We start from the raw sequence: 24,439 nt of genomic DNA, 5'->3' as shown, positions 1-24,439 counted from the left end.
AAAGGATATTACCACGGGTATTGGATGTACGACATCCCCATCGTTGATGTTTGGCATTATAGTCTCCTCCAGCAATGAAGCGCGATCCGAAGGATCGGAATAAAGAGTCAAGGTGATTGTAGGAAAGGGAATTACCAGGGGGACAGTATACAGCTGATAATTATCGTGAGTTAGAGTGAAAATCTTCGAACAGGTATAGGAATATTAAAATATATGTATCTTACTCTTATCAGATGAAAGTTGGATTTTCGACTAGTGTATCATCAATATCAATCATATCAATATGTCCAGTATGTTGTTTTATTACCTCCCTATTGATATTTCAATTTTTAAATCCATTGTGCAATTTAAGTTAAAAATTATGATTTTTTATGATTGGACTATTTTATTCTCACATATTTTCCCTGATATTTTTATATTTATATGCCTAATCTATTCATTATATCGACAATATGTGTATTTAAAAATTTGTTGTCTGTTTTATACTTTACTATGTCTTTAATATTTTAGTTATGTGAATTGCTTCCTGAAACCTACTATTAGTGTTTTGTGTCATGTCTATTATTGTGGGATTTAGGAAGTTAAATTTATGCTTTAACGTTATACTGTGGTTAGCTAGTGCAGTGCAATTTATATTTTTGACATTACCACCATAGATAAACATTGTTGATAGAAGAATAACTTTATTTTAGGATTGTAAAAGTGCACGAGGATGGGATAATTGTCCCGAAACACATACAACAATACAAGGAAAAATATATTCTTTCTAGGTTATATTCTATTTGGAAGTTTTTCCGTTCGATAATTTAGAATTTTGATGGTAAAATCCCATATTAAATTTCATAATTCATTAGAGAAGAAAGGAAGTTTTTTTTAAAAAATCTTATAGCTTATTTATTTCCATCTGAGATCATTGATTTTTTTTTAAATTCATTAATTTATGCAAAATAAAATAATATTTGTACAAAGGAAAATTGGGCTCTGTATAGACAAAGAAGTCACTTGCTTGATGGTGGGCTATATAGCACGCAAAACTATCTAATGACCAAGGGGTCTTAGTTATTGAGTATCTATCCCTTGTGGCGTTCATTTGTTGTTATGGAATTTCCGAAATGAATGCTATCTTCAGCTATAAAGTATAAGTAGGGAAATGTAATCTAGAGACCAGTGTAGCAGAGGTTTTGAAAATAAATTAAACCATATCAAGAAAATTAATAATTTATATGAAGGAAACGAAAAAAAAATCTGACTTTAATGTTATCTATTTAATGAAAAAAAAACAATAAATATTGAACTTATTGAAAAAAACAAAACAATAAATATTGAACTTATTGAAAAAAAAAAAAGGAATCTGATAAACACATGACTTTGTCGATTTAAATTATTATCACACGATTATTGATAATATTATCAATTTAAAGTTTTATTTTAACTAAATGATTGATATGGTTAATTAAAATTGTTATGTTTTATTTCTATATCATTTATGGAATAATCTCAACTTCACCTTAAGAAGTTTAAAGACGGTTCGTCGTAAATTGTAAATAATTAATTGATGCCAGTTTAATCTAAAATAGACCAAGGATTGTTGTGTGGGAGTCTTATTCCTCTATTTAAGTAAATTTTACTTTAATTTTTAATAGAATATATTACCGCCGCCACGTATAAGTAATGAATGTGAAAATTCTTATGTTTATAACTAATACCTTACTTTTATTAATTTACTAGAAGGAATTTAGAAAATAAAGTGTTATTTACACAAATTAAGAGCTCAAAGAAGAAAAAAACCTTAAAAAAATACATGCGCAAAGAAAAAATTAAAGCTTTTGGTTACGATGCTGAAAGGATTTTTGCTGCATAGCTAAACTTTCAAGTCAATTTTTAAATGACAGTACTGTCAGAAATGCAGGTTGATTCTTATAGCCACTGGCGGTGTTTGAAATAAATAATTGCTGGTTTAATGAAGTATTACTTTTTTTTTCTTACCTCTTTTATTATAAATAACAATGCTAATATATACCTATGTATATACAAACGTAACTGCTGCCGTTCCTTTGCCACATGGCATTATAAGGGGTTGGGTTGGGTCCGCTGAAGGCGGGGGTTACAATATTACAATATTGGCCCATGAGCCGCTGGCCGCGGGGTACAAAGAACGGGGAGGGCCGCTCCACTGAGGGCAGTAATACTCTAATAAATAAAATGAAGTATTATGCTGTTGACAAAATTAAATGTACTATTCTGGTGAAATAATTTCTACGGTTTAGGGTGCTGCAAATACGAAGAAATGAGCAACCATTGTCGGTCTCGAATAATCGAACTTAATGCATAATATTTACTTTTTATGTTAAAACCCAGAACTTTGGTTACGGTAATGACAGGTAAGCCTTGGAGCACAAAATAAATTTGTTTTAGACCTTTGAAAGGTTTGATTTTCACTAAATGGCAAAAGTTCTAGCATAAATTGCATGTTTTATTGAATACTTTATTTAGAAAATCCTCAACTAAGTCGTAGGAGAGTTTTAGTCCTGCAGTTTGTTTTAGTTTTTAGCTCAGCTATTTTTATTGTTTAGTTAAGTACTGTTATTAAAGTGTATTGAACTGTTTAGCTGAAATAAAATTAAAAAATAAATGTCGCTTAAGACGGTATTTCATATTGGTAAGTGTTCCAAGTTGGTTTCCAGTTTATTTACCATATTATTACCAAAATACTACTTTGTCGATTTATATATTACATTTGGTCTACTGAGTGTTGTAGACATCTCCTTCCCCCAAACCTTGATATTGCTCGAGGGCCGAAGTAATTGTAGCGGCAGTTAGCAGAAGGGAGGCACAAACAAAGAGCCCCATCCCACAAATTGGTCCAAGCCTTTGTTGCACCTCGCCATTGTGCCCGGTCGGAGTTGACACTGCTCTTATCATTAGCGACAACGGGACCGTCGTCCGATGTCCTAATCGATTTAGTCCTATCTCCTATTGTCTCCTTGTCTCAGGGGGCCCTCTCAAGTTCAGTTCCGCTCCTTTTGTAGCCCACTACTTAGGGTATGTCTATTATTTTTTAGCTATCGATTTCATGAAGCAGTCGATGGATTGTTTTATCGTGATGTTTATTTCTAAAATAGTCGTCTCTAACTGGAGGCCCGCATTGATTAACATGGTTAAATTTCATTTTAAACGTTCAGTATCTTATTTTATTCGAAAACTGTTTTGAGTTTTTTTCTCTCAGTTTATTTTTTGCCAAAATGTGATGTACAGCTTATATGTAATACGAACTTTGGACCAACAGAAGCTTTGTCCAGCCTGTGATTGAACGGCCCTGGAGGATTGTTTCTATTTTTTGACAAATTGCCCCTCGTACTATGAGAACCGAATCCGATACATGCCGAAGCCAAGCGATATTTATTAGCCGGAATCAGTTGTATGAATTTCTGCCTGTACCCTCAGGATTGGTCCTTAAACTGTTTTTTACATATGTACCCATACTTTTTGTATTATGTAACCAAAACCTTTTGCTTAAAGTTGGACACCTATCGTCCCACCTATAGTTTTTGTTTTGTTTTGTTTTTTGTTTTTTTAATATTATGAAATATGAATTGACGTTTTTGTTTTACTGCTTTATTCCAACGAATGTGGTCAGCCCAGCTTGGGTATATTGTTTGTTATTAGTTTATATAAACCATCTTTGACTCATAATTTTTGGAAAATTACTACAATTGATTATCTATTTCATTTATTTCACAGGCTAACTCTATTTGTACGGCGGTTGTCCCATAAACAAATAAATAAATTATTATTATTATTATTGTTATATGTAATATGAATAATAATAATAATAAAGGCCTAATGAACCCGAAAGTTCGATGCCTATACCACCAATTGCTCGGTTCAATGTTTATTAACATTTTAGGTATCCGCTCGTTACTAAGCCTTACGCCCATCTTAGATGCCGCAATGCTATAACTTGAATTATGTTTACCAGGTGTAGTTCCCTTAACTCTGTTGTGTAGTCTTCTAAATTCTTCCGCTAATTTATCCTTTTTTGGTCTAATATTTTACGTAATACATTATTCTCGAAATCTTAAGGTGCTGATCATTCCTTTGTGTAAGAGGCCACGTCCCGTATCCATGAAGAACAGTGGGAAGGATAATAGTTTTGTAAATTATAATTTTTAAGTTTTTCGAAAGTTGGAGCATGCTAAGTAGTTTCGAAGTTGAAAAGTAACAAGTATGTCTCGCTTTCAACCTTGTTTTTATTTCCTCATCAATTTCGTTTTTTCTAGTTACCGTAGAACCTAAATAGGTAAACCTATCTACCTATTCAAACGTATTTCCTCCTATTTCTATATCACCGAAATTGCTCGCGTTTCTACTGCTAACCACATATTTTATTTTATCCGTATTCATATGTTACATATTACAAAGAAAAATTAATTAAATAATAAAGGAGCATCCCATCCCCCGGGTGCCTTTTTATGTTCATATCTACGATTTGTTGTGTTTGGATAATTTCATATTTCGGATATTAACGGATTTTAAATTAAGGCCAGATTGAAAGAAGTTATGAATTATTGTATACATGTATTCAATTTATATACGTGTAAGGTGTCTCTATTTAGTTGTGAATTAATCTTAGTTACTCCTGTGTAATATGAATAATGACAATTTTGAGACATTTGTTTTGAAGTACTCGTATTTGGTTGAATTAGTGAAGCTCCCTTTGAGCCATTTGTTACGATAGGTCTTAGTAATGTTTATAGAGTATCAACTAATTTCAGGGAGATAATTTTGATTTTTTATTAAAATACGAAAACATTTTGAACATTGTTCTCTAATTTTGAATCAATATTGTGGTTATAAAACAGGTCACTGTCTAACGTGACTCTTAAGTATGTTACGGATTTAGCAAAAGGTATAGGAGTATCATTTAAAACTACGTTCGAGGGAAGTATATGCCCTCGTATTGTGAAAATTATGGCTTCTGTTTTTTTTTTCAATGTTGAGAAATATAACCTCCATTAATGTTAACGTATTAATGAAAATTTCTCATTAATACGTTAACATTACATTGAAATATAATGTTAACGTATTAATGATTTTGTCAATTTTGGTAAGAAAGGGTTATATTGACATTACCTATATAGAATACTAGTTGGCCCGTGCGAGTTATTCCTTTTGTCTCAAAATGGTTATATAATGTAAAAAAGAATATATGTTAAAAGGTATTTTATTTTTGAAATAAGTAATAAATATTAGTTTCATTGTAAAAGATTCAGAAAGCAGATATTAGCGTTGTCAGCTATCGATTTTAAAAACAATAAACAAATAAGGATAATGTTTATTTAAAATTGATAATATATAAAAATAAAAATTTTAAACATGCCTTGCATGTTTCACATTACTTTTAAAATTACTCACTATAATTTCGATATAAAAATTATTATTGAATGACTGAAATATTTTCCTTTATTTTTCCTTCAGATATTTATGGAATCCCCTACATCTTTATTTTCTCATCAACTAAAGCCTTTATAATACACTTCTGTAAAATTATTAATAATGTACATTAATTCTGCTTGTTCAAACATCAGTTCTATTCTTAATTGCAGCTTAAACCGCACTTAAACGTTTCATAAATTCTATTGATGATAATTTGGGTTCACGTCCGTTTCTGGTTTCTTGTAGTTTTCTATTTCTTCTGAAAAATCTCGACAAATTGGGAAATATTAGGGGTATTCATGATGTTATGTTAAATGTAAAATGTTTTAACATGTATAAACTTTAACATGTTAAAGGTTATAAGTATAGGATTCAGCAGTCATATTTAAAATCATGTTAAATGCATAAGAACTCGTAGCAGATTTTTTGAAGCAACTTGTTTTATAACCTTTCCATCCAAAACTTCATGTTATTGTTTACTTCTAAGTTTTCATTAAAGTAATTTATTACAACATGTTTAAATTAAGGGATAAATGGAAGTTGTGTGAAAGTGGTTACTGCGTGCCTTGTTGATCTCCTACGTCTGAGGAACTGAACCAAGATGAACTAATTGATTACTATCATTACATTATTATTATTGTCATCCGTTGCTTTATTAGTTTTAAAAACATCCAAAACAATACTAACACAATCAAAACACAAACTACGAGCAAGTGACCTAACACGACAGCAAATAAAATGGTGACAAGCTCAGCTGGTCTGTTGGGTGATGTCATTCTCCATTTAACAGACTCTCAACCATGTTACATGTTATATATTTTTAACATGCTAAAAGAAGGAAATATTTCTCCACTTAACATAACTTTTTCCATTTAACATGTTAAACTAAGATCATGAATACTCCTATTGAACAATCAATATGAGTAGAATTCTCAATATTTAACTTTACTACTGCATTATTATTATTATTTAAATACCTTTATTCTACCCATCACCTTGGCTAGTTACGTAAAGAAGATTGAAGTTTAATCGTAACAAGAACAATAGATCCGAAAAAATTACCTTTAACCTTCTACATCTATCTAATGCATCCTGTTCTTAGATAATACGTCCAATCTTGCTGCAGATTGGCAGCTTCTAAGTATATCCTGATAAGTATGAAGAAGGAACTGTCTTGGAAGGTCACGACGTAAATCATTTAATCACCAAACGTATATATATAAACTATATATAAAGTAAAGCGTTTACATTGACCACATTAATGCAATTTTTTTTTATTATTAAGGAGGCGATTTGTTTTCTCACACCTTTATTGGTGGCTTACTGTGAATATCATAGGATATTGTCAGAAGTTTAAATTTAATGCCTAAACGTATCCAAACCCATGCAATATCAGAAGTAAGGTTAAAGAAGGCAGTCCAATATTGGAAGGTATGATATTAGCTTGCTTTATGGGCAATATAAGGCAATATTCAATATGTTATAGATTGAACCCTCGGCCCTTTGAGCGCCCTATCTCCCTTTTATCTCCTCTTATCCCTCGCTTTGTTCATTATCGGCCCTTTCTTAGGATAGGTGTTTGTATTAGTTTGTTCCTTTATCCTCCAATCTTCTCAAGGATAATGCCTTTGGCTTGTCGAGAATATTTTAGTTATTAATGTCATCAGTTTCTTGTTTGGCCGCAGATAAAATTCTCAGATGTTTGCTCAATACAAAAACGAGAATTCGATTCGATCAATTTTGTTTTTGTTATCTTTTTTAATGATTGGAGCAATTATTTTACGACTATTTTTGCAATAAAAGTTATATTTTGAAGTATTTGAGATAATTATATGTAAGATCTAATAGGACTTGATTCTCACGTATATTTAAGCGTGGTACCGATGTATCACTTTCTCAACTGCTTGTGTACTTACTCAACTACAAATACCATGCCGTTGCCATAAAAGTAGTTTTCTAAAAACTGTCCTGCTCATAATCATGTCTGAACTTGTCGAAATGACTACATCAACTATCAACTAACTTTTGACTATGTTTATAATAAATCACTATAGGGTTCCAAAAATAATTAAATATTTGAAAATGGAACTGAATGTATAAGTTCCTTTCAAACTCCGAGATATCTGCTCGGACTTGCAAATAGACTTGTCATAGTGCACTTGAAGATTCATATTACTAACTTATTATTTTTTAACTCTCGGTATAATCCTTTATTTTATAATGTTTATTATACAAATTAATCTTGAAATTTTTTTACATGTTCGGTTTATAATATTCAATATTAAGATAAAATTAATGGTTTTCAAAATAAAATAAACCAAAAAAAATTTAATATAGAACATTGAAAAACCAAAAATAAAATAATTATATATAACAATGGATATTTAGGCTTTTAAAATTATTGTTACTTATTATAAAATAGAACACCAGTTTACTATCACTTATAAAAATATATTTATTATGATTATTTTAGTAGTCAACCCTAGCACCCTTGTGGGATCCACCCAGCCTCATTAGGTGGGTACACTTAATTGGGTAAACATCTGGTAGTTGTCTAGTGGTGATCTTGATAAAATTACCTCCTTGTACAACCGTTGTTCTAAAAAGTGCTTTCTTACAAAGTGCTGAACCTATGACCCTTTATAGCTATCGTAGCTATGCCCATTATTATTATTTTATATATATCCTTTTATAAATCTATTTCACAAAACATTACCAGGTAAGATTGATGTATCTATTCCTTTTCTGAATAATCTCAGATGGTAAGGTTATAATTGGAAAATAAAATAAATATCTATAATATAAAAAAAATTATGGTTTGTATGATGTCATGTTTTGCTCTTCATTAATGATTTTTCTTTTCACTCTGTAGTTTTTATACTACATAGTACATTTCCTGTGTAAATGATTTCTTCAATCGAGGTTTGAGGACCAACTAATTCTTAATGTTTGGGATGACATCGTGAATCTTCATTATTTTCTAATTATAGTTTTCCAATATTTCCAGATTTTTTCCAAAATTAAAGTTTTTTTTTTTGTCGCTATTCATGATTTAATTTTCACATGGGATTATTCTGACAAAATAAAATAAAATAATAATATAAATAAAACAGCCCACGGATTGTCTTTAAAACCCTGCAGAAAGAACTACGCTAGAGAAATATTTGATTTGTACCGTTAGCTTTTGCACTAATCTAAGCCATAACATGTCGACACAAACTTGACAGCTGCTCGACATGCAGCTTGCTCCTCTTGTAATGTCACTTTGCGTCCTCACCTACTTGTCACGATTCACATTGGAACATGTTATTTTAATATAACTTCGATAAAAGTTATATAGTTACAAATTATTATATCACTACGTATTATATCGAATTTTCATCGTCCAAATACAATTACAAAATATTTTTTTATTTAAAGATCTATTCTGTTATCCAATCAATTTTTAAAAATATTTTATACCTGTGGAGTAGATTTAGACATATTTCGACATTGAACCAATTTTTTGCGACCATAATTTTTTTCTGTTAAATTAATCCGGTACACTGAGTTCATTCTCGAATACAAATGCCTTTTTCAGTCATGATTAATTGACCAACATTGTTTCCTTTCATATTTTTTTTTTTAATTTAACTTGTGAATCTTAGAACCAAAACATAAGTATAAAGACCTTATTCTTAACAAATAGTAATATTTAAATTATCCAATGTAAAATATGATGACATTGCCATTCTTTTGAAATAAAAAAATATTTATATCCAATATTGCTGACATCAGTATCATTTTTTATTAAATGGCGTAAAGTTTTTATCGGTTCAGTTAGTCTCTTTTTGTTTTAATAACTTCAGGAGGATCTTTTAAGTTATGAACCATTAAACTTGTTTGTATTCGCGTTTTTTCGACCGTTTCAGAATTTCGCTGCTTTATAATTTTTTGGGGTCAACAAACTTAATAAGAAATTGAGGACGAGTTTTATTCGTCTCTCTAAAATTATGAATATTCTTTATATATTTATTTGTACACTTGTTCACTAGTCTATGCTATCCTAATGAATGTAAGAAAATCAGTAATCCAAAGAGAATTCGGTCCCTACTATCTATCTGATTAAATATACTTGACAAGCAAATAGTTATCTCATTGAGCAGTCTTGTATTATAAAGTTATTAAAAAATTTAATTAAACAGAATATACAAATTTTAATTGAGACCTAGGAAGTCAACAGTTTCGTTTAGAAAAACTATTCTTTTAGTAGACAACAGTAGAACAATTTACATTTCAATATATACAATATATTTAGTGAAAAGAATTTTATTTAACTTGTGAAGTCCCCGTCATAAAAAAATAAATAAAATAAGTTTTGGGCTTACTTGAAATACATCCCTATTCCTATTAAGTTCTATATATTTAGAGAGATTTTACACTTTTTCATCAAAGATATTACAGAAAAGATAAATTTGAATGTATGAATCTACTTATATTTTAATTCTTAGTTTTTTTCTTGGAATAATTCACAATTTTGTGGTATCATTCGAAAACACAAATCATTTAATAGTTTCATCGATTTCATTAGCATCGTCTTTATTGCCAGTCTTCAACGGTTAGGGTCTTCACCGCTAACAGTAGATTTCTAAAATTGGCGTTTGGGATTATGTTGTTTTAAAGGCAGTTCACACATATTTTGGTATTTCATTAAACTTAAATATGGGTATTTATGAATTGTAATCGTGATTAATACTAATAATATAAAATCAATTAAGTACCTGTTAAATAAATTATTTAACTTTACATTCTTACCCTGTCGATTACTATCTGTGGAACGTAGGGCTAACCATGGTCTATTTTAAATAAAATTATTATAGTGATACAATTGAGGAAGACTTTGGGATTTTTAACATCACTTCAGGAACTATATATTTAACGAAAAACACCAATCAACCTGGAAGATAACACTTGATACGAGTTTTTACCCGTGAAAACAGGTTTATTAAAATTATGTTATTACGAATAGGTTACTTGGTCTAAAACACTCTTGTTCTGAGCTCCTAGAGGTCTTATGGAGGAAGAGCCGTAACTATACGACATAGAAAGACTAAAAACAAACAGATTATGTTGATACCAACGGGAGCTGAAACTGGATACACAACGTATTCAGAAGTCTTATAAATTTATTTTTTCTGATAATAAATTCCTAAAATGCCTGATATCGATCAAAACATTTTGTAAAATTCAAAATTTCATACAATATCCTAAGTTCTTTATTCATGAAAGCAGACAAAGCAGGTGCGAAAATGTTTTTCTATTCATTAAAATTCCTTTTCTAATTTTTTTATTTTTAGTTTAGTTTTCTAATTATTGTTAATAAAATATACCTGAAACTCACAGGTGACTGACTGTTATACCTTTCCTCCTTACAGCTTCCCATATCTCATCATCCCAGATTAATTCCCCCAGATGATCCCCATCAACATCCCCTGCACAAGACGGGACTATCAGGTGTGGGAAGGGCTACAGATGCTCCGCTCTCCATAATACCCACATCAATCTTACACCAGCCCCACTAATGTCTTTCCTATAAGGCCTCTTTTATGTGTCCTCCATCCCCGCTGATACAGGAGTATTCCAGTCAACGCTGCTTCCCCGAGGCACACCTCCCGTATTTATGTTGACCGTATACAAGGTCCCAATCCTAGCGCTTCAGCAACCATAAACAATATTCCAACAGGCAATTCACTTATATTGGATTTATAGAATATTCTGTAGGGGAGTAAGAGGGGTCATATCTGATATAAGGTTTGGTATTTCTGTGTTATATACGTCCTCGGTTATATCGTAAGTCGTTTCCGGATAAATCCGACAGTTTTCGTTTATTCCTTATATATTTCCAATTGTAAGGGTGTCATACTCACTCAGTTCTGATTCACAACACTTTAAACACATTAAATAACAAATTAAATTTTTCTAAAATTTTACATTGTATACCCCTGATTCAGGAACAGTTGTTAGTAATTAAGAATAATAATTTGTTAAGAGAAAAAAAAACCTTGCATTCAAAATAAAAATTTGAGGAAAATTATTGAGTTAATATAAATAAAAATAATTATGATTATTGAAATTAAAAGAATAATAAAACATTAAATTTATTTAAATGAAATGTTAAATAGTGCTTTAACTGACCGAGGTACAGATATATTTCATAAATAATATGCCTATACTTTAACAAGAACAACTACAGCAATCAACTATGAAATTTTTCTTATTTAATAATTAAAAATAATTCTAACTTAATAATAGATATTCTAGGCCTCGCTTGTTTTCTATAGTTATATTTATTTGTTCATGAAAGAATACATTATGTATTTCGAGCCATATATGCAATGTTCGTAAAATAATAATTGTACAAACTGGATTTAGGAAGAATACATAATCATAATCACAGTTTCATGTAGCCTGTAAGGCCTGCGAAGTATGAATAACAAATCCAAGATGTATGGAGTTTATTGGATCATTTTTGCTTCAGACAAATTGTTTGATTTTAATGAGATACCTTAGTAATATAATAAAATCTTGCGTGTAGTTATGCGGGACATCGTTCTGTTAAGTTATCGACCTGGATCATTTCCAGTGACACCCTCTAGAAATATCACTATTAGTGTGATATGTGTTATGATATATGTGATATGTGATAGCGATATGTGTGTTATATATGTGACATATAACAGCGATGTGTGAAACTGTTCTACCGCTAGTTGGTGTCCATATTCCAAATAAATTGTAAATTATTGTAAGTAATGCAGTCCCTATTTATGCTCTACCGTATTTTTAGAATTATATCCTGTATTTCACTATTTATTTTTCAGTCACCCCTCCAAAAAAGAAAAAACTAATTTAACGAAAATTAATTTGATTGGACTCATTTCTAGTTTGGCATATTGAAGTACCATGTGGTAATAATTGCAGTATAGTTTTACTTTGTCCTTAAAGCAAATAATATATAATTAAATAAGTAATCAATATTGTGATAATTAGTCAAAACGTTATCTAAATAGTTTCACTGGAAATTGGAAAAAATTAACTAACTGTTGTTCGCGACTTCATTCCCAGTCTATATTTAACGCGGTAATTTGGATGAGTACTGGGTATTTATTGCTATGCAAACGAAAGAAATACTGTTTATATTTTAATTCAGTCAGTTTATCTATGTTCTTTTGGATATGCAATAGTTTTATTTTTTCAACGCCAGTCTCCATACAGATCGAATCAGTTAGAAATTTAGTTCATAAACTTGTAATGATTTCTGTATTAATCTAATTAAATTAGTAATCCAGCGACCATTTTTGATTTTTGAGGATTTTTGTTTATGTTTATGTTATGTGTAGTAGGAACTCAAATATCTTTCAAATGAGCAGATATAATGTTCCAGTAGAGTACAGTTTTCGATTTTCAGGTTTTAATTTTTTTTTCAACTACTGATGTTTTCAAAAACAGTCTTACATCATATTTAATTCATAAGAGAAACCACCGTTAAAATTTTCAGCTTCTTAGATATTTTTGAGATATATATAGTGAGTCAGTAGTATCCAGTGTTTTATATCTTTAGACGAAAAGTAAAAAAAAAAATCTAATGCGCTTTACTTCTGCTATTACTGGTCCAGTTTAGATGATTTGGGGTTTTCAGCTTATATGCACACAATATTCGTGATATTTTATTTAGATCATATTTGTAATCAGCTAAATAGAAAAAAAATGTACAAAACATCTGAAAATTTTATTATAAATCATAAGTTTTCACTTAATAGTACAAAAAGGATTTGTAAGTGTGTATTTTTTTTTCTTTTTCCTGAAGAGATTGTCTTTTTTTATCTTTCTCTATGTTTTAAACAACGCACCGGGATTTTTTGTCCATTATTAGTTCTATTATTTTTTTAAAATAAAAAATGTTTACAATTAAAATTTATCAATCTAATTTGAATAAATAATTTAAAAAATAATTATAAGTAACTTATTTACTTATTATTTATTATATTTAATTACTATATATTATAGCTAGTCTACTATTTTTATCACTTTACATATTTAAAAAGTTGTCGAGATACAGCCAAAATGATTATTCGTACCTTAAATTATTAAAGGACATACTACTTTGCTACTTTGCTTGAATTGTAGTATATCTCACAAAAAAATGTTTCAATTTTATTTTGAAATGTACGTGTTCCTAAGATATTACTGTTGACAGGGGATTTTTTTTCTATTCTGGCCAGAGTTGAGCAACTATAAAACAAATAGCTAAAATTGTCATTGATATGATATTTATTTATCAATGATTCATTCAGCTATTAGTTTTAACTATAGCTAATTTCTGCCCATCTCTGATTGTGGCCCGTCTATGGACTATCCCAAAGCCATACTAAACTAGTATGGGTGTCAAAGTGTAACCACAGTCTAGGTTACAATCTATAGAATACGTCAAACACAAAATAAAAAAATGGTTAGATGTACCATAATCCAAGCAAAGTAATGTGTCAACTCATTAAAAGGAATTTTTATATTCACAATTTAATGTCCTTCGTTTGAGTGAAGTCGAAGTCGCTTTTGATTAACCAAGCGTTATTCCCAATTGCTTAAATAAAATGTAACGATTAAAAGCTCTACTTGTATAATGTTGTGTTAAATTTTATTGTTTGTTTTTTTACATATTAACTCCAGATTGATTCATTTTTTCTTGTTTTATTTTATTTCAGTTCTTTTTAGGCATTGTTGTTTTTGATATACAATGATCACTAATTTAGTTAACGAATGGTATCTGTTCTTTTACATGTTACGATAAAAAAAAAAGTCCTGATCGCTGAATCTTTGCTTTGTTCTGTACCTTCAAATCATTTAATCTCGGAGATCCTCCGGGATGGAGGCAATCTGGACCAAGTACTCCAGCGCCCTGCATGGGATCAGTTTCTGAGGTTAAGTTGCCCGTGAGCGGATCTGCACGGCCCATTTCTTTAGGTCCTCTCACATATCTGCCTGCCCACTGTCCCCTGAATCACGGCCCTCTCCTATATGACATCGATTTTTCCTATATGTATTTGAGAATCGAACGTTTAAGAACTGACTGATAATGTAGGACTGAACTTATTTTTTTTTATGTTGTATGATATTTGTTTAATTACTGGTTTGCTGTTGTAACGTATATCAATTCATGTATTTATAATTTAATTTTAATTTACTTTTTTTTTATATTCCATCCAGAAATTATTAATCACAATTAAATTAAGTTCTTTAACTCTAGGCCATCAAATGGTATTTTTCACTACGATTTTCAATATTTTTCCATAAAAACTTATAAATTTTGTCATGAATATTATTGCGTGAATTAAAAAAAAAAAAATTATTTATTTATTTATTGATATTTACAACTGTATAAAAAATACAAGTAAATTTGATTATAATGACATAATGATATGATACAGAATGTAGAGAAACTACCCAGTAGTAGAACTCTAAAAACAGTTTACAATATAAGGTCATGAGGCCATCTTCTTTTCAGGCGCCTCGGAGGATTGCCAGGAATGGAAGAGGAAGCAAGGTTAGAAACTAGTGGGTTTGGGTGGTTAGGGAGTTTATTATGGAAGGAATAATATCGGGTTCGGGCTAGATCGGTTACATAAGGAACATTTAGGTCTTTATGGATGGTTTTATTAGTAACAAAATAAGGAGCATTGAGGATTTTACGAAGGATCTTGGATTGTAAAGATTGGATACGAGAGGAATTCGAAGGTTTAGTGGAGCCCCAAAGCTCAACTCCGTATGTCCAGATGGGCCTTATTATTGTCATGTAGATCAGTCTTTTGTAATGAGTTGGAAGTTTAGACCGTTTGTCTAGTAAGTGCTGTAATAGTCGGAATCTGCGTGCAGTTTCCTATCTTTTCAGTCTTGTGTGAGGATTCCAGGTTAGTCGTTTGTCAAGATGTAGTCCAAGATAACGAATCTGTTTTACAGGGGTAAGAGCCACATTATTAAAGTATACTGTAGGGCAGTCGGCAGGTTTACGACGAAGAGTAAATATGATTTGTTGGGATTTATTTTTATCCTCCAATTTCGACACCATTATTCGAGGATTGTGATATGGGACTGGAGTGTTTGGGATGCAATCAAAGGGTTATTACTAACTGTGAGCACATATGTGTCATCAGCATACGTGGTAAGGATAGTGTTAGGATTTGTTGGGATGTCAGCTGTAAAAAAAATAAAATAAATAAATAAAAAAAAAGGATCTTCTTTATGCTTACGTTGAACGCATCCCCCCCCCTGAAAAATAAAACTATTTTTATCAAATATTTTCATTAAATTTCTGCTTAAAATGCATACACACGTATATGTGTGTTCATTTGTTCAAAGTTTCATTCCTTCATTTCTCTATGTTTAAATTATCTATATTTTTTCGTATTTTGTCTTAGGTTAATTACTTGATATTTGAATTAGGAATTATTTATATATTTAAAGTGCCCTAAATTGTCAACTAATTATAGTATACTCACTGATCTTAAGTTTTGACGGCTGCATTCTCCTTTAGTATAATTTATTCCAGATGTTTTCAAGTTACGTTGGTTTCCTTCTTTAGTATTTTTTACTTTTCCAACAGTCGGCCAAGGCCTGAATTTTCCCACTATTAAAATTGAATAATACACAAGTTTCACGTGTTCTATTGTTTGAGTGAGAAATCCCGTTCTAATAATAACGTAAATATATTTATTTACCGTCAGTAGTGATTCATGATACGGTATCCTTGAGAGTGTCGCAAGGACGATTAATGTTGTATTTATCTCTATTGACAATGCCCTATCATATCCTCTGTCGAGCAAATAAATATATATTTCCTTTATCAGTTATTGATTCCTATCTTCGTAGTCATTGGTATGATGTTACGATGAGCCTGCAGCCTGCCAGTCTGCCAAGTGGATTTCCCGGTGCGGAATAGTTGAGTCACCTCATGGTGATAGTTCTGTTCAGTGAGATTCGGCTCGCCGTGTTGGCTCCATTTGGGGACCAGGAGTCGAAGTAGATTACTGCCCTACCTATGATATGTGTATATTATCCTTCATTATGTCATTTAAGATGGTCAAGAAGGTAATTAATATTTATATTTATTATACCTTTTCAGTGGATTTATATATGCTACTACCATCACTAACCATACCATGTTTTCTTAAAACATTTTATAGACTATTTTGATTTGGCAAAATAGTCCTATTTTACTATGGTAAAATAGTCCTGTTTCGCTATTTTTTTTTCTATTTTTCAATCCTTTTAGTAATGTATTCTCATTGCGATTTTATACTTTAACTGAGTTCTGGAATCTATCTTCATTCGGTACAGTGAATAAACTAGGTTCCAGTATTTTAATTTAGTTTATGTCAGTTCATGTCGTTTTCTTCATCAACATTTATTATAAGCTTAAATAAAAACTTTGAAATCCAAAAAATTATTTTATGTGGATGAAAATTTATTTTCTGAGTGTGTTTAATGCAAATTATTAAGTTTTCTTATTATTTTTTTTTTTTGTATTTTGACGAATTTAATAATTTTAGGTTCATTTATTTATCATTATGATACAAATGTATATATTTTTTTTAATAGTAAACTCTTTTTTCTTGAATCCCAACTTACATATTATTGTCAATTCAGATTCAAGGAATATAATCTACATTGAATATATTACTGCAATACTTTATATTTGTGATATTACTTTTGAAATTATAGGAAATCTGTGTATTATACAGTTATATCTTTATAAACATTTCATAACTGAATATTTCACAATGTTATAGTAACATAAAATCAAATAATACAAAAATTAACAATTCAAAAATAGTAAGAGTTAATTTAATAAAGAATGTTTGTTATTAATCTGTGATATTTAATTTATTTAACCATATATACTGTAATATGATATTTATTCTACCAACCCTGCACATTAAATTGTCTCTGTTTATTTTTTATCATCATTGTCTTATCATAAATAAAACTTCTTGGATTTAAAAGAGATTTTATTTTTAGTTCTGAAATGGTTGAACATTGAAAATGTTTAAATTTTAAACTTGCTGTGAAGAAATTTTGTTTAATTGTGTCGAAGAAATCCACTGTATTTCTTTATACGAATCGCTCCACAGTTTCTAACAAAAAGTGAGACAACTTTGATAATTTATATAACTTCCAATAAATACTAAATCAATGTTAAATTTGTAATTAAACATAATTGAATAAGTAGACAACTAATTCCATAGAGTATTTTGAATTTGTAGTTTCTCCGGTTTTACAGATGCTTATATCATTGGAATGAACAAGACAAATCTTATTATATGTAGATAATCAGGGTTGCGGTCGAGGAATTGAATTTTGAATCATTTCAAATTTCATTGGTCCACTATTGTACACATAACAGCCCACATTGTAGGACGAAACAATTAATAAATCAGTGGAAAACCGTCTATCTTCTATCGTATTCTTTATATAAAAATCTCAATTTCATCTACAATAAAATATCTGACCCTTTTTAGTACTTGTATATTGTCTCTTAGAAGTGATACTTAAAAAAAAAACACATTATCTAGGGATATCATTCAAGCAGAAGTAATTCCGTACTCGTCCTACAAATCTATATCTGACCCAAGATTTCTGTAAAAGGGTGCGTTGATTCTTTTTAAATAGTAACGTAATCGGACTTAAAAGATATCAAGTATGCACTCATTTATGATATACAACATACAGTCAAATATAGAGTCATTTATGATTGCCCACATAATTCATTTTAAAGTAACTAAAAATCGTACATCCTACTTGTACACCCTCAGATCGATACCTTCCTTAGACAATTTGTTATCAAATCCTAGCTACCAGAGTAAGATAACGAACTAGCTAACCGAAGTCAGGCCCCCGGCCTTGGGTCTTAAGCACGTCTTGAAAACGTAAAGTCCTCCTGAAAAATTCAGCGAACCGCTTGGGACCATCCCGACCCGTTTTTTACTGTATTTTCCCAGCCTCTCCCCATTTCATCAGACCTCTGATTATTTTTTTTCCTCCATTGGCTAGATTTGATCTTTTCCGATGCCTTGACTGGCATGCGATATTTGCTGTATGCATACTAGAGGCCCCTGTTGCGTGGAGACCGAGCGTTGCAGCCTGTGGTTTTAATCTGTATGCTAATGTTCGTAATAGGCGCAGTAATATATGGGTAATTTAATGCATTGCCCGTAAGACACATGGAGTAATCAACGCTTAATTGCTAAATCAATGTGACAGCAGTAATTAACGTTTGTTGCAAAAAAGCTCTAGACTGTAATGGATGAATCTCTTCCACCACCAGAGTATTAATTATAAGAATAATTAGTTTACCTGTATAATTAAACGTATGTAATTATGTATTAAGATTAGCTTTCACTGTAATGCCAAGCCGTAATCAAACGTGATTGAAAAATCAATAAGAGGCGATTGCAGAATATAATTTTCAAAGGATGCCTACATTCACTACTCCTATCCGAGAAAGGATCTTGGTCAAAAAATGTTTTTAAACCAATGTTGGGCAGAAAAGTAATTACAATTGCATTTGATTGTTATTAGTACTGACTGCAAATATATTGGCTCATTAGTAATTTTAATTGCTGTCGACAATTACAATTATGGTGGTTCTTCAGGTAGTAGCAATTGACAATTATTGTTACTTATGATTGATATTAATTTCTGTAATTTCAAATTAAAGTAATTTTAATTTAAAATTAATTTTTGTCTAACACTATTGAAAGTATTTATACCCTGTTATTAATGACCTCTCGGTATTAAATAAGACTAGAATGTTTTTTAGTTATGTGGTCAGTTCAAAGTACTTAAAAGCTTTATTTGAAAATATCTTTAAAAATATAGTGAAATTTCAATCCAATGAATGCCCACGACTCGACCTAATCTTTATCTATTTATAAGGACTCTTTTTAGTTTATAAATTTTAGGATGCATATGAATTGCACACTTCTCGGTTTTTGCTAGTTTAATCCTCAAAGTGATATAATTTATAAATTAATTTTTATTCTTTTTTGTTCATTCATAAAATTTTCCCCTGAATTATCAGTCCAAACCATAACCTTATTATATATATATATATTTGTATATTAAGTCAGAATAATCTTAGAAAATTTTATAGCATTTGAAAAATTTTATTTTTAACGTTACTCATACTATGTATGATATGTATTCAGCCTTAAATCATTGAACATATGGTATACTCAATTCTATACTGTTCTAATTCAAAAATCTAACTTTTGATGAAATGAAAGATTTTTAATTTTTATTACAATTTTTTTTTGCTATCCTAATGGTGTTTTTCATTTATATTAGCGCTATAGATACTTGATTTTTTTTTTTTTGTAGATATGTTATTATTAATTTGAAGTGCTATATTTAGTTTTTAATTTATTTTAGGTAGTTTAATCTAAATATTAATTGATTTTTATTAAATCGATAATTACTTGTATAACATAGAATGAAAAATTAAAATTCGAAATTTTTCTAAAAGCTATTTAGAAGGATAAACAATTCCATGAATTAAATGCAATTTTTGAAAATGTCGTAGATGAAAAAATATATATACACACAAGTAGTTGAAGAAGCACTTAAATAGCATTAGCCAATGCTTTATAAATATTTCAATTTTATTTGCTAACTGAAATCTCATTGCAGTATCTCCACCACATCATCTTCTATAAAGGTGTTTCATATCTCTGAAATGCTTATTATAATTATAAATTATAATATTTGTTTACCACAATTTATCCTGTTTATTTTTTAGATGCTGATTGCATGATGAATTGTTATTTTCATCATTCTAAATTAGCAAAGAGAAAATCGGTAAAAATAAATTGATTCTATTTAATTGAAAATTTCTCTTTATCAATTGCCCTCTGTGCCTCTTCATATAAAAAAATACCGATTTGAACCGCTTTTTTTTTACATTTTTATTTGTAATATTTCAATATAGAATAAAGTTTTCTTTTTGATTTCAGTCAAATGTATCAAATTTAGTCATTCTTCGAAAATGGTACTAGAGACATGTTTTGTTTTTACAACTATTGATCCTATAGGCAACACATGTAGATGGTATCGGTAGATTACAAGATGCTGATTAAGACAGGATATCCTATAAGGCAGGAGCTAAACGGGCCAATTATTCTAAAATTGATGGTAACAGGGCTGTTGATGCAGCTCGCCAGCTCACCAGTGTAGTTCCATCAATTTGCATTAATAGACCACTTTCCTCGATTGATCGCTTGTTCCCTCGAGTGCTATAGTCTAATGACTTTATGTCTTAACTTATTCTCTCTCGTCTCAATATTAGTATAGGGAGTTACGGTATATAAACGGGACTTAGATATTATCTAATTGTTTATATAATGATTTGTATTATATATTTGTATTCTGTAACCATATATAAAAATAAAGAGGTTTGAAAATTTTAAAAAAAAATTTAATTGTTTAAATATTTCATTTTGAAATCACCTTATAACAGGAATTACTGATTTGAATATTATACGAATCGATGAAAACAAAATCTATCATAATGATTACATTAGAAATATATTTTATAGTTTAATGATGATTATTATTTCTTACGTTGCCTAATGACATTTATATATATAAAGTTTTAATAATTAAAAATTTTATAATATTAAACATATATTTAAATTATCATTTATTAAATAAATAAAATATAAGAGATTAATATTCTTTCTACAATATTAATTATTTTTATCTCTCAGCTTAGTTTATTTTCCTCTGACGCTTCGGCACTCAGGCCATTATCAAGGAAATGGCTAAATTATTCATATTATTTAGTTAATATTCACTCAACACATAACACTGTATTTCTACTAACATACCTTACTATTGATTTCTGCAAGTTATCAATATTTGTTCTTCCTATTGCAGACTACTTGCCCAAGTCAATTATCTTTAAAACAAAAATATTTATCAGTTGAATGGTATATGGTCCGGGTCCGGTAAAAAAAACCTCAAATAGTAGTCAAATCTAAACGGCAGTCAAACTTTGTCAAAACAGCCCTGACGAAGCCCTGCAACGTGGGGCGAAACGTTGGCTCAATAAAGTAGTATAATTCTACTATTTGAGTTTTTTTTACCGCACCCTGACGATATTCCATTCATCTATACACACGGTCAATCAATAATCTTCCAAAAATATTTATCAATTAACATCACAATGTCTTTTAATAATTTTCTAAAAATAGTGTATATTATATCTTTCACTTGTATCAATTTATTTTATTTTTTTGTTTCAAAAGTTTTTTATTCATTTGTCTTTTTTAAAGATTTTATTTAATATCTAAAAAAAATTATAATTTCCAATTTACTACATATTAATTTTACTCATAACTTCCGAATAATGGTAGTTAAAGTTTTTTGAATCCGATTTTATATTTGCTTAAACAAATTTTCTAAAAAAATTATCTTCCTTAAGAATTACTTTCACATTTTCAAAACCAGAACTATGTTTATTTTGGAAAACGCGTTGGATCTCGGATGTTTTCTTGGTTTCTTGTTCCTTATTTTTAATGTCATTATTATGCTCATACATTCTTTCATTAATATGTTGTTTGATTTAGATTACTTACTCTCTACCACACTAATTTTAATATTTTAGATTATATTATAAAATTATTGTTATATTATCGAATTGTATCTTATATATTAAATATACATATAAATAAAAGTGAGTCAACAAAACTCTTTCCCCATCCAAAGAAACATCGTATGATAACTTGAACCCCCATGTATTTCTCAGTTCAGAAAGCAGTAATCATCTCAGAAGTCGGGGGATTCTACCGCAAGTACCACTCACAAGTTAAAGCCTGAAGTTACAGAATTGTAGCATGGAATCAGGGGAGAACAACTTTCCGACCTCAACCCGCTTCTCTGAAAATTTATAATAAAAAAATATATACACGCCTAAAAACTTTTTCTAACTCAATAAACAGTTCTATGGCATAGAAAACATCGCGAATATGTAGCACTGTTATGTGGTTTTTACATCATTTGTAAAGAATTAATATTTACCGTTTCATAGTACAATTTTTTTCTGGTTTATTTATAGCATTAATAATATAATAGAAATACATGCATAACATAAAATCATATTCGACCAAACGAGATAGAAAGTAATGGGTTGTAAAAATAGAGCAAAAAAAAGTTCAAATACAATTTGCATTATTAATTCTATAAATAATTCTTTTGTCTTCATTGGATTCAAATACATTATGTTTCAATACTAAACTGTTATTGGTGCATCATAGCTATCAACCAAAGCTATCTCGTTTTTAAGCATAATAAAGAATACATGTCTATACCTTCATGTCTTCTGTGCCCTTCAATTTTGCCTTGATACTTTGAATAGACTTATTGGTATAAGAATAAGGCTGAGTAGCATTTGAAATGAATGGCTGGATGTCTCAATTTTCTTTCTAATCTAAACGAAACTTAGAAAGGGTTTTGGAATAAACCATACAAACTAGAACAAATAAATCGTAAACAAATTAGAACCAAAGATATAAAATAAAACGTTCGAGAAATTTTCCTTGATTTGAAAATGATTTAATTTTTTTAAGCAAAAATTATTTTTTCCACTTTACTGGAAACGACTTTTTGTAATTTTTATACATTTAAGCTCATTTAATACAATCAACAATCTTTTATTTTTATTCTACACAAAAAAAACAAATAGATCCATATATTTTTTGACATAGTTTCACCAAATAAAGTTCATTAAAATCGGTTATCCCACGTGCGTTGCCTCCCATTGCTAGACTATTATGAGCAAATACATCACCATAAACCATAAAAAGGATTAACTATACCTAATGGACTAACTTGCTACAGCATATTTGCATCTTATTAAGGAAAAAACGCTGAGATAATAGATAATATACCTGAGATTTAGATTTGATGATAGATTAGAGGTCTCTGAATCTGTAAGTATTTTGAGCAAAAAACTCACAGTGGAAGTAAAAATATATTCATTTAGCTTATCAACCAGTTTATGAAAAAAAAAACATAATATTATTTAACCTAACTTTAGATCATATTATTAGAATAGAAATGTGTCTTCATTTATCTATATTATTTTATATATGAATATAGAATATAGGTATAGTTAAATAGTGTCTTTCAGGGAAGATTTTCTAAGGTTTATCGATTACTATTTTTATTTATTTATTATAATTAAATTATTTCATTCAATTTTTTTTGCAGTTATATTTATCAGTATTTATTCTCTTTTAAATAATCTTTGATTCTCTTAAATATTTTTTGTCTAACTTCACAAAGCCTAAATGAGGATTCTGCATCCAACTAATAAAAAAAATTTATGGACCTCTTGGACGTCAATTAGAAATAAATATTTTATTTATTTATTATCAATAATTAATTAAATTACATTATTTATTTAAATTTGTAATTAATCAATTCTCATTCTGTATAATGTATTCAACTTAATTGAACTCTTTTCAAGAAATATGATATTATGGTAGTGCTTTCAAGTGTTAAATAATGTATCCACGTACTTATGTGTTTTTAGTTTTCCATAGTTAGGAAATGCTTCATTATTGATGTTTAAATATTTATTTAAGTAGTCAGTAAAAGAATCATCATTAAATTTTCTGCTATTTATGAATATACACGGAAAAGTTTTCAACGTACTCAAAAACATCAACCTAAACGATCTCTCATTTCACGCCCATGTCCCACCGCTAATTTTCCTTTACGTGCTCTTGAAGATCTTCAACTTCTAGATTCTGGAGAATAGAGCCCAGAGGCACAGAGGGTGGGGACAGATAAAAAGGGGCCACTATCGAGCGGCACTGGCTACCCGAGTGGCCGAATTTGCCTGCCCTAGTTCCTCTAGTTCTGATGAACGTCCTCCCTGAAATACGTAGAGGATCCACAGAGTGCGTTTGCT

At 29.7% G+C, this 24,439-nt stretch overlaps 1 protein-coding gene across 9 annotated transcripts in view; it reads left to right on the top strand.

The window, feature by feature from the left end:
• Nucleotides 1–24,439, top strand: part of LOC106686356 (uncharacterized protein CG43867) — a 443,901-nt gene that overhangs the window by 344,806 nt on the left and 74,656 nt on the right. The window contains exon 1 of one of the 9 annotated variants that reach the window (XM_014429609.3): nucleotides 16,374–16,554. The exons of the other annotated variants lie outside the window; for them this stretch is intronic. Within the exon in view, the coding sequence (XP_014285095.1) occupies nucleotides 16,510–16,554 (45 nt within the window). The 5' untranslated portion in view covers nucleotides 16,374–16,509. Of the gene's footprint in view, nucleotides 1–16,373; nucleotides 16,555–24,439 lie in introns of those variants that run through there. 9 annotated transcript variants of the gene reach the window in all.

The sequence above is a fragment of the Halyomorpha halys genome, unplaced genomic scaffold (assembly GCF_000696795.3).
Source record: "Halyomorpha halys isolate HHAL.00 unplaced genomic scaffold, Hhal_1.1 Scaffold811.1, whole genome shotgun sequence".
NCBI classification, from domain to species: Eukaryota; Metazoa; Arthropoda; class Insecta; order Hemiptera; family Pentatomidae; genus Halyomorpha; species Halyomorpha halys.
The sequence above is the reverse complement of the archived record's forward strand: the minus strand, read 5'-3'. Positions and strand labels throughout refer to the sequence as shown.